The 12,431-nt window shown below is 46.4% G+C and overlaps 1 protein-coding gene across 1 annotated transcript in view; it reads left to right on the top strand.

Annotated features, from left to right (window-relative positions):
• Positions 1–12,431, top strand: part of lama5 (laminin, alpha 5) — a gene marked incomplete at its 5' end in the record, with an annotated part of 282,983 nt that overhangs the window by 146,378 nt on the left and 124,174 nt on the right. The window contains 3 exons of the mRNA XM_042304281.1: positions 5,202–5,307; positions 6,191–6,290; positions 6,508–6,664. Of these exons, the coding sequence (XP_042160215.1) occupies positions 5,202–5,307; positions 6,191–6,290; positions 6,508–6,664 (363 nt within the window). The remainder of the gene's footprint in view (positions 1–5,201; positions 5,308–6,190; positions 6,291–6,507; positions 6,665–12,431) is intronic.

Here is a 12,431-nt window from a genome sequence, read left to right as displayed (position 1 = left end):
TAGAGTTCTGTCACGCTACAGATGGACCATACAGTTCAATTAGACCAGGAATACTGGCTAGCTACAGTAGAGTTCTGTCACGCTACAGATGGACCATACAGTTCAATTAGACCAGTAATACTGGCTAGCTACAGTAGAGTTCTGTCACGGTACAGATGGACCATACAGTTCAATTAGACCAGTAATACTGGCTAGCTACAGTAGAGTTCTGTCACGCTACAGATGGAACATACAGTTCAATTAGACCAGTAATATTGGCTAGCTACTGTAGAGTTCTGTCACGCTACAGATGGACCATACAGTTCAATTAGACCAGTAATACTGGCTAGCTACAGGAGAGTTCTGTCACGGTACAGATGGACCATACAGTTCAATTAGACCAGTAATACTGGCTAGCTACAGGAGAGTTCTGTCACGCTACAGATGGAACATACAGTTCAATTAGCCCAGTAATACTGGCTAGCTACAGTAGAGTTCTGTCACGCTACAGATGGACCATACAGTTCAATTAGACCAGTAATACTGGCTAGCTACAGGAGAGTTCTGTCACGGTACAGATGGACCATACAGTTCAATTAGACCAGGAATACTGGCTAGCTACAGTAGAGTTCTGTCACGCTACAGATGGACCATACAGTTCAATTAGACCAGTAATATTGGCTAGCTACTGTAGAGTTCTGTCACGGTACAGATGGACCATACAGTTCAATTAGACCAGTAATACTGGCTAGCTACAGTAGAGTTCTGTCACGCTACAGATGGACCATACAGTTCAATTAGCCCAGTAATACTGGGTAGCTACAGTAGAGTTCTGTCACGGTACAGATGGACCATACAGTTCAATTAGACCAGTAATACTGGCTAGCTACAGTAGAGTTCTGTCACGGTACAGATGGACCATACAGTTCAATTAGACCAGTAATACTGGCTAGCTACAGTAGAGTTCTGTCACGCTACAGATGGAACATACAGTTCAATTAGACCAGTAATATTGGCTAGCTACTGTAGAGTTCTGTCACGCTACAGATGGACCATACAGTTCAATTAGACCAGGAATACTGGCTAGCTACAGTAGAGTTCTGTCACGCTACAGATGGACCATACAGTTCAATTAGACCAGTAATACTGGCTAGCTACAGTAGAGTTCTGTCACGGTACAGATGGACCATACAGTTCAATTAGACCAGTAATACTGGCTAGCTACAGTAGAGTTCTGTCACGCTACAGATGGAACATACAGTTCAATTAGACCAGTAATATTGGCTAGCTACTGTAGAGTTCTGTCACGCTACAGATGGACCATACAGTTCAATTAGACCAGTAATACTGGCTAGCTACAGGAGAGTTCTGTCACGGTACAGATGGACCATACAGTTCAATTAGACCAGTAATACTGGCTAGCTACAGGAGAGTTCTGTCACGCTACAGATGGAACATACAGTTCAATTAGCCCAGTAATACTGGCTAGCTACAGTAGAGTTCTGTCACGCTACAGATGGACCATACAGTTCAATTAGACCAGTAATACTGGCTAGCTACAGGAGAGTTCTGTCACGGTACAGATGGACCATACAGTTCAATTAGACCAGGAATACTGGCTAGCTACAGTAGAGTTATGTCACGCTACAGATGGACCATACAGTTCAATTAGACCAGTAATATTGGCTAGCTACTGTAGAGTTCTGTCACGGTACAGATGGACCATACAGTTCAATTAGACCAGTAATACTGGCTAGCTACAGTAGAGTTCTGTCACGCTACAGATGGACCATACAGTTCAATTAGCCCAGTAATACTGGCTAGCTACAGTAGAGTTCTGTCACGGTACAGATGGACCATACAGTTCAATTAGACCAGTAATACTGGCTAGCTACAGTAGAGTTCTGTCACGGTACAGATGGACCATACAGTTCAATTAGACCAGTAATACTGGCTAGCTACAGTAGAGTTCTGTCACGCTACAGATGGAACATACAGTTCAATTAGACCAGTAATATTGGCTAGCTACTGTAGAGTTCTGTCACGCTACAGATGGACCATACAGTTCAATTAGACCAGGAATACTGGCTAGCTACAGTAGAGTTCTGTCACGCTACAGATGGACCATACAGTTCAATTAGACCAGTAATACTGGCTAGCTACAGTAGAGTTCTGTCACGGTACAGATGGACCATACAGTTCAATTAGACCAGTAATACTGGCTAGCTACAGTAGAGTTCTGTCACGCTACAGATGGAACATACAGTTCAATTAGACCAGTAATATTGGCTAGCTACTGTAGAGTTCTGTCACGCTACAGATGGACCATACAGTTCAATTAGACCAGTAATACTGGCTAGCTACAGGAGAGTTCTGTCACGGTACAGATGGACCATACAGTTCAATTAGACCAGTAATACTGGCTAGCTACAGGAGAGTTCTGTCACGCTACAGATGGAACATACAGTTCAATTAGCCCAGTAATACTGGCTAGCTACAGTAGAGTTCTGTCACGCTACAGATGGACCATACAGTTCAATTAGACCAGTAATACTGGCTAGCTACAGGAGAGTTCTGTCACGGTACAGATGGACCATACAGTTCAATTAGACCAGGAATACTGGCTAGCTACAGTAGAGTTCTGTCACGCTACAGATGGACCATACAGTTCAATTAGACCAGTAATATTGGCTAGCTACTGTAGAGTTCTGTCACGGTACAGATGGACCATACAGTTCAATTAGACCAGTAATACTGGCTAGCTACAGTAGAGTTCTGTCACGCTACAGATGGACCATACAGTTCAATTAGCCCAGTAATACTGGCTAGCTACAGTAGAGTTCTGTCACGGTACAGATGGACCATACAGTTCAATTAGACCAGTAATACTGGCTAGCTACAGTAGAGTTCTGTCACGGTACAGATGGACCATACAGTTCAATTAGACCAGTAATACTGGCTAGCTACAGTAGAGTTCTGTCACGCTACAGATGGAACATACAGTTCAATTAGACCAGTAATATTGGCTAGCTACTGTAGAGTTCTGTCATGCTACAGATGGACCATACAGTTCAATTAGACCAGGAATACTGGCTAGCTACAGTAGAGTTCTGTCACGCTACAGATGGGCCATACAGTTCAATTAGACCAGTAATACTGCCTAGCTACAGTAGAGTTCTGTCACGGTACAGATGGACCATACAGTTCAATTAGACCAGTAATACTGGCTAGCTACAGTAGAGTTCTGTCACGGTACAGATGGACCATACAGTTCAATTAGACCAGTAATACTGGCTAGCTACAGTAGAGTTCTGTCACGCTACAGATGGAACATACAGTTCAATTAGACCAGTAATATTGGCTAGCTACTGTAGAGTTCTGTCACGCTACAGATGGACCATACAGTTCAATTAGACCAGTAATACTGGCTAGCTACAGGAGAGTTCTGTCACGGTACAGATGGACCATACAGTTCAATTAGACCAGTAATACTGGCTAGCTACAGGAGAGTTCTGTCACGCTACAGATGGAACATACAGTTCAATTAGCCCAGTAATACTGGCTAGCTACAGTAGAGTTCTGTCACGCTACAGATGGACCATACAGTTCAATTAGACCAGTAATACTGGCTAGCTACAGGAGAGTTCTGTCACGGTACAGATGGACCATACAGTTCAATTAGACCAGGAATACTGGCTAGCTACAGTAGAGTTCTGTCACGCTACAGATGGACCATACAGTTCAATTAGACCAGTAATACTGGCTAGCTCCAGTAGAGTTCTGTCACGGTACAGATGGAACATACAGTTCAATTAGACCAGTAATACTGGCTAGCTACAGTAGAGGTCTGTCACGGTACAGATGGACCATACAGTTCAATTAGACCAGTAATACTGGCTAGCTACAGTAGAGGTCTGTCACGGTACAGATGGACCATACAGTTCAATTAGACCAGTAATACTGGCTAGCTACAGTAGAGTTCTGTCACGGTACAGATGGACCATACAGTTCAATTAGACCAGGAATACTGGCTAGCTACAGTAGAGTTCTGTCACGCTACAGATGGACAATACAGTTCAATTAGACCAGTAATACTGGCTAGCTACAGTAGAGTTCTGTCACGCTACAGATGGACCATACAGTTCAATTAGACCAGTAATACTGGCTAGCTACAGTAGAGTTCTGTCACGCTACAGATGGAACATACAGTTCAATTAGACCAGTAATACTGCCTAGCTACAGTAGAGTTCTGTCACGGTACAGATGGACCATACAGTTCAATTAGACCAGTAATACTGGCTAGCTACAGGAGAGTTCTGTCACGGTACAGATGGACCATACAGTTAAATTTGCCCAGTAATACTGGCTAGCTACAGGAGAGTTCTGTCATGCTACAGATGGAACATACAGTTCAATTAGACCAGTAATACTGGCTAGCTACAGTAGAGTTCTGTCACGGTACAGATGGACCATACAGTTCAATTAGACCAGTAATACTGGCTAGCTACAGTAGAGTTCTGTCACGGTACAGATGGACCATACAGTTAAATTTGCCCAGTAATACTGGCTAGCTACAGGAGAGTTCTGTCATGCTACAGATGGAACATACAGTTCAATTAGACCAGTAATACTGGCTAGCTACAGTAGAGTTCTGTCACGGTACAGATGGACCATACAGTTCAATTAGACCAGTAATACTCGCTAGCTACAGTAGAGTTCTGTCACGGTACAGATGGACCATACAGTTCAATTAGACCAGTAATACTGGCTAGCTACAGTAGAGTTCTGTCACGGTACAGATGGACCATACAGTTCAATTAGACCAGTAATACTGGCTAGCCACAGGAGAGTTCTGTCACGCTACAGATGGACCATACAGTTCAATTAGCCCAGTAATACTGGCTAGCTACAGTAGAGTTCTGTCACGGTACAGATGGAACATACAGTTCAATTAGACCAGTAATACTGCCTAGCTACAGTAGAGTTCTGTCACGCTACAGATGGACCATACAGTTCAATTAGCCCAGTAATACTGGCTAGCTACAGTAGAGTTCTGTCACGCTACAGATGGACCATACAGTTCAATTAGACCAGTAATACTGGCTAGCTACAGTAGAGTTCTGTCACGGTACAGATGGACCATACAGTTCAATTAGCCCACTACTTGTTTGAATTCAACGGATCTTTAAAAGTTGTTTTCTTTTCTTCTTGGGCTCCTTCAGAACAACGGCCAATGTCACTGTAAACCCAACGTGTGCAGTGGCACCTGCTCTGTGTGTAAAGACGGATACTTCAACCTGCAGAGTGGCAGCTTCTTCGGCTGTCAAGGTAACCCTTCGACTACTGTCCCACCAACTGAATGTTTCTCTGTCCAGAGGACCCCTGAAGTACCCCCTCTTGTACAATCTACCAGTAGGCCTATGGTCTCATGAGTCTTCTCTAGTACCCCCTGTGGATTGGCTAGGTACCCCCATGGATCCTAGTACCCACTGTGGATAGGCTAGGTACCCCCAGGGATCCTAGTACCCCCTGTGGATAGGCTAGGTACCCCCATGGATCCTAGCACCCCCTGTCGATAGGCTAGGTACCTCCAGGGATCCTGGGTACCCAATGTGGATAGGCCAAGTACCCCCAGGTATCCTAGTACCCCCTGTGGATAGGCTAGGTACCCCCAGGGATCCTAGTACCCCCTGTCGATAGGCTAGGTACCTCCAGGGATCCTAGTACCCAATGTGGATAGGCCAAGTACCCCCAGGGATCCTAGTACCCCCTGTGGATAGGCTAGGTACCCCCAGGGGTCCAAGTAACCCAGGGGTCCTAGTACCGCTCGCCAACCCAACATCTTAACCATTAGATCAAGAGGACATCCTCATGGTTCGGGGGCAAAAGTTGGGCTTTACATGTCTCAAGCAGAGATACCTCGAGAGGGCGAATTCCAAATCTCCTCTGTTACAATAACACCAGTCTGGTGTACTATACATTTTTTTTTAAATAAACTATAAAGGTGTACAGCAGTATATCATGATCTCTAGATGTGTTGGTGTGTGTGTTGCAGGTTGTACAGCAGTATATCATGATCTCTAGATGTGTTGGTGTGTGTGTTGCAGGTTGTACAGCAGTATATCATGATCTCTAGATGTGTTGGTGTGTGTGTGTTGCAGGTTGTACAGCAGTATATCATGATCTCTAGATGTGTTGGTGTGTGTTGCAGGCTGTCAGTGTGACATTGGAGGATCAGTGGGTCAGTCCTGTGGGGAGAGGACCGGGAGATGTCGTTGCAGACCCAACGTGGAGGGATCCAAGTGTAACAGGTGAGTGAAAAGGGGAAAACATTCCGTTTGCATCACAGATAGAAAAAGAAGAAGAGTCCATTGTCATTTCCTGATCACTTTTTTTCCCGAAAGCTTTATTAACCCCCGAGAAACATACGATACCCAATAGGAGGCTTTCTATTATCATTTACTGAAAATATTATTTTAAACGTAAATTATAATTTTTTTTAACCAGCATTCCGTCTCTCCTTTCAAGGCCTCGTCCAGACCACTACTTTCCAGACCTGCACCACCTGAAGTTTGAGATAGAGGAGGGTACCATGCTGGACGGGCGGCCGGTGCGCTTCGGCTACAACCCCTTGGAGTTTGAAGGGTTCAGCTGGAGAGGGTACGCTCAGATGTCCTCCATTCAGGTGAGTCCTCTATACCACATGTATATTAATATATCGTACATATAGCCTATATCTCTGTGGCTCTGTCCTCCCTTTCCACTGTCTTAGATCTCACACACAGCTGTTATTATGTTTTTCAAATGATGTGTAGTTTTATTTGTTAGTAGTAGTAACTGAATTCGTTCCTATTCGTTGCTATGTTATCATAGACATCCTCTCTGTGTGTTCTCTGTTATCAAATCAAATCAAATCAAATCAAATTTTATTTGTCACATACACATGGTTAGCAGATGTTAATGCGAGTGTAGCGAAATGCTTGTGCTTCTAGTTCCGACAATGCAGTAATAACGAGCAAGTAATCTAACTAACAATTCCAAAAAAAAAAAAAAAAAAAAAACTACTGTCTTATACACAGTGTAAGGGGATAAAGAATATGTACATAAGGATATATGAATGAGTGATGGTACAGAGCAGCATAGGCAAGATACAGTAGATGATATCGAGTACAGTATATACATATGAGATAAGTATGTAAACCAAGTGGCATAGTTAAAGTGGCTAGTGATACATGTATTACATAAGGATGCAGTCGATGATATAGAGTACAGTATCAACGTATGCATATGAGATGAACAATGTAGGGTAAGTAACATTATATAAGGTAGCATTGTTTAAAGTGGCTAGTGATATATTTACATAATTTCCCATCAATTCCCATGATTAAAGTGGCTGGAGTAGAGTCAGTGTCATTGACAGTGTGTTGGCAGTAGCCACTCAATGTTAGTGGTGGCTGTTTAACAGTCTGATGGCCTTGAGATAGAAGCTGTTTTTCAGTCTCTCGGTCCCAGCTTTGATGCACCTGTACTGACCTCGCCTTCTGGATGACAGCGGGGTGAACAGGCAGTGGCTCGGGTGGTTGATGTCCTTGATGATCTTTATGGCCTTCCTGTAGCATCGGGTGGTGTAGGTGTCCTGGAGGGCAGGTAGTTTGCCCCCGGTGATGCGTTGTGCAGACCTCACTACCCTCTGGAGAGCCTTACGGTTGAGGGCGGTGCAGTTGCCATACCAGGCGGTGATACAGCCCGCCAGGATGCTCTCGATTGTGCATCTGTAGAAGTTTGTGAGTGCTTTTGGTGACAAGCCGAATTTCTTCAGCCTCCTGAGGTTGAAGAGGCGCTGCTGCGCCTTCCTCACGATGCTGTCTGTGTGAGTGGACCAATTCAGTTTGTCTGTGATGTGTATGCCGAGGAACTTAAAACTTGCTACCCTCTCCACTACTGTTCCATCGATGTGGATGGGGGGTGTTCCCTCTGCTGTTTCCTGAAGTCCACAATCATCTCCTTAGTTTTGTTGACGTTGAGTGTGAGGTTATTTTCCTGACACCACACTCCGAGGGCCCTCACCTCCTCCCTGTAGGCCGTCTCGTCGTTGTTGGTAATCAAGCCTACCACTGTTGTGTCGTCCGCAAACTTGATGATTGAGTTGGAGGCGTGCGTGGCCACGCAGTCGTGGGTGAACAGGGAGTACAGGAGGGGGCTCAGAACGCACCCTTGTGGGGCCCCAGTGTTGAGGATCAGCGGGGAGGAGATGTTGTTGCCTACCCTCACCACCTGGGGCGGCCCGTCAGGAAGTCCAGTACCCAGTTGCACAGGGCGGGGTCGAGACCCAGGGTCTCGAGCTTGATGACGAGCTTGGAGGGTACTATGGTGTTGAATGCCGAGCTGTAGTCGATGAACAGCATTCTCACATAGGTATTCCTCTTGTCCAGATGGGTTAGGGCAGTGTGCAGTGTGGTTGAGATTGCATCGTCTGTGGACCTATTTGGGCGGTAAGCAAATTGGAGTGGGTCAAGGGTGTCAGGTAGGGTGGAGGTGATATGGTCCTTGACTAGTCTCTCAAAGCACTTCATGATGACGGATGTGAGTGCTACGGGCGGTAGTCGTTTAGCTCAGTTACCTTAGCTTTCTTGGGAACAGGAACAATGGTGGCCCTCTTGAAGCATGTGGGAACAGCAGACTGGTATAGGGATTGGTTGAATATGTCCGTAAACACACCGGCCAGCTGGTCTGCGCATGCTCTGAGGGCGCGGCTGGGGATGCCGTCTGGGCCTGCAGCCTTGCGAGGGTTAACACGTTTAAATGTCTTACTCACTTCGGCTGCAGTGAAGGAGAGACCGCATGATTCCGTTGCAGGCCGTGTCAGTGGCACTGTATTGTCCTCAAAGCGGGCAAAAAGTTATTTAGTCTGCCTGGGAGCAAGACATCCTGGTCCGTGACTGGGCTGGGTTTCTTCCTGTAGTCCGTGATTGACTGTAGACCCTGCCACATACCTCTTGTGTCTGAGCCGTTGAATTGAGATTCTACTTTGTCTCTGTACTGGCGCTTAGCTTGTTTGATAGCCTTGCGGAGGGAATAGCTGCACTGTTTGTATTCAGTCATGTTACCAGACACCTTGCCCTGATTAAAAGCAGTGGTTCGTGCCTTCAGTTTCACACGAATGCTGCCATCAATCCACGGTTTCTGGTTAGGGAATGTTTTAATCGTTGCTATGGGAACGACATCTTCAACGCACGTTCTAATGAACTCGCACACCGTATCAGCGTATTCGTCAATGTTGTTGTCTGACGCAATACGAAACATCTCCCAGTCCACGTGATGGAAGCAGTCTTGGAGTGTGGAGTCAGCTTGGTCGGACCAGCGTTGGACAGACCTCAGCGTGGGAGCTTCTTGTTTTAGTTTCTGTCTGTAGGCAGGGATCAACAAAATGGAGTCGTGGTCAGCTTTTCCGAAAGGGGGCGGGGCAGGGCCTTATATGCGTCGCGGAAGTTAGAGTAACAATGATCCAGGGTCTTTCCACCCCTGGTTGCGCAATCAATATGCTGATAAAATTTAGGGAGTCTTGTTTTCAGATTAGCCTTGTTAAAATCCCCAGCTACAATGAATGCAGCCTCCGGATAAATCGTTTCCAGTTTGCAGAGAGTTAAATAAAGTTCGTTCAGAGCCATCGATGTGTCTGCTTGGGGGGATATATACGGCTGTGATTATAATCGAAGAGAATTCTCTTGGTAGATAATGCGGTCTACATTTGATTGTGAGGAATTCTAAATCAGGTGAACAGAAGGATTTGAGTTCCTGTATGTTTCCTTCATCACACCATGTCACGTTGGCCATAAGGCATACGCCCCCGCCCGTCTTCTTACCAGAGAGATGTTTGTTTCTGTCGGCGCGATGCGTGGAGAAACCCGCTGGCTGCACCGCTTCGGATTGCGTCTCTCCAGTGAGCCATGTTTCCGTGAAGCAGAGAACGTTACAGTCTCTGATGTCCCTCTGGAATGCTACCCTTGCTCGGATTTCATCAACCTTGTTGTCAAGAGACTGGACATTGGCAAGAAGAATGCTGGGGAGTGGTGCACGATGTGCCCGTCTCCGGAGTCTGACCAGAAGACCGCTTCGTTTCCCTCTTTTTCTGAGTCGTTTTTTTTTTTTGGTCGCTGCATGTGATCCACTCGGTTACACTGGTTGTAAGGCAGAACTCAGGATCCGCAGCGAAAAACATATTCTTGGTCGTACTGATGGTGAGTTGACGCTGATCTTATATTCAGTAGTTCTTGTCGGCTGTATGTAAAGAAACCTAAGATGACCTGGGGTACTAGTGTAAGAAATAACACGTAAAAAAAAAAAAAAAAAAAAAAAAAAAAAAACTGCATAGTTTCCTAGGAACGCGAGCGAGGCGGCCATCTCTGTCGGCGCCGGAAGTACCGGGGCTTATATTCATGACTAATGAATTGTCTTCACTACAACATGTGTTCAATTCTGCGGTCAACTCAAACCTCAGTCATTCTAACCCCCTTTTTGCATTTGAAACCATAACTTATTCTCCTGAATAAGTCTCAAGGTTCAATAGGTCAACGTTTTAGGTATATTGTCCCTGTAGTATAGCTTTAGTAGGACAGCTTGCTTTATGCTTGGGTGATTGATGACGGAAGCTAGCGTGTTTGCATTGTGGTGCTCCCTGTGTGTTTTATGGAGTGGGCGGGAGAGGTGTGTGCTAGGCATAGAGATGGTTAGAGGGCACACATGAGTCAAAAAGCCTGTTTTAACATGGGCAGCGCCATTGAAGGCTATCACCATTTATGGTCAACTGGGTGGGACTTCTTGTGGGTTAAGTAGGAATCCCACCGGAGGGATCAGCCAATGAATTATACTCCTTAGAAAAACATCCCAGGGCCTCCGGTTTTGCGAACCCTGGTCTGTAGGCGTCACTACAGACCAGGGTTCGATCCCAGGCTGTATCACAGCGGTCTAAGGCATTGCGTCGCAGTATTGAGGCGTCACTACAGACCAGGGTTCGATCCCAGGCTGTATCACAGCGGTCTAAGGCATTGCGTCGCAGTATTGAGGCGTCACTACAGACCAGGGTTCGACCTTGACTCAACCTTTGCCGACAAGATTGAAATTGAGGAGAAAAAAGGGGTTGAAATATTAGATAACAGACATCCCAGCACTGCAGGTAGCAGTAAGAATAACGCAACAAGAAATAGATACTTTAAAATAAAGCCCTCCCTGGTTGCTGCCGATGCTGTCGCAGAAGTCTTCAATGGCAGAGAGGATGTGGGGCCTCTTTTCATCTCTATGGGGCTTTATGGTTGGCTTTGGCTGCAGTGGTGCTGGTGTGGTATTAAGGAGTGGTGGTGCTGGTGGTGTGTTATTAAGGAGTGGTGCTGGAGGTGTGGTATTCAGGAGTGGTGCTGGTGGTGGTGTGGTATTAAGGAGTGGTGGTGCTGGTGTGGTATTAAGGAGTGGTGGTGGAGGTGTGGTATTCAGGAGTGGTGCTGGTGGTGGTGTGGTATTAAGGAGTGGTGGTGGGGTGGTATTAAGGAGTGGTGGTGGTGCTGGTGTGGTATTAAGGAGTGGTGGTGCTGGTGGTGTGTTATTAAGGAGTGGTGCTGGAGGTGTGGTATTCAGGAGTGGTGCTGGTGTGGTATTAAGGAGTGGTGGTGCTGGTGTGGTATTAAGGAGTGGTGGTGCTGGTGTGGTATTAAGGAGTGGTGGTGCTGGTGTGGTATTAAGGAGTGGTGGTGCTGGTGTGGTATTAAGGAGTGGTGGTGGTGGTGTGTTATTAAGGAGTGGTGCTGGTGTGGTATTAAGGAGTGGTGGTGCTGGTGGTGTGGTACTAAGGAGTGGTGGTGCTGGTGGTGTGGTATTAAGGAGTGGTGGTGCTGGTGGTGTGGTATTAAGGAGTGGTGGTGCGGTATTAAGGAGTGGTGGTGCCTGTGTGGTATTAAGGAGTGGTGGTGGTGGTGGTGTGGTATTAAGGAGTGGTGGTGCTGGTGGTGTGGTACTAAGGAGTGGTGGTGCTGGTGGTGTGGTATTAAGGAGTGGTGGTGCTGGTGGTGTGGTATTAAGGAGTGGTGGTGCCTGTGTGGTATTAAGGAGTGGTGGTGCTGGTGGTGTGGTATGAAGGAGTGGTGGTGCTGGTGGTGTGGTATTAAGGAGTGGTGGTGGTGGTGGTGTGGTATTAAGGAGTGGTGGTGCTGGTGGTGTGGTATTAAGGAGTGGTGGTGGTGGTGGTGTGGGATTAAGGAGTGGTGGTGGTGGTGGTGTGGGATTAAGGAGTGGTGCCTGTGTGGTATTAAGGAGTGGTGGTGCTGGTGGTGTGGTATTAAGGAGTGGTGGTGCTGGTGGTGCTGGTGTGGTATTAAGGAGTGGTGCCTGTGTGGTATTAAGGAGTGGTGGTGCTGGTAGTGTGGTATTAAGGAGTGGTGGTGCTGGTGTGGTATTAAGGAGTG

This window comes from Oncorhynchus tshawytscha, linkage group LG22 (assembly GCF_018296145.1).
Source record: "Oncorhynchus tshawytscha isolate Ot180627B linkage group LG22, Otsh_v2.0, whole genome shotgun sequence".
NCBI classification, from domain to species: domain Eukaryota; kingdom Metazoa; phylum Chordata; class Actinopteri; order Salmoniformes; family Salmonidae; genus Oncorhynchus; species Oncorhynchus tshawytscha.
The sequence above is the reverse complement of the archived record's forward strand: the minus strand, read 5'-3'. Positions and strand labels throughout refer to the sequence as shown.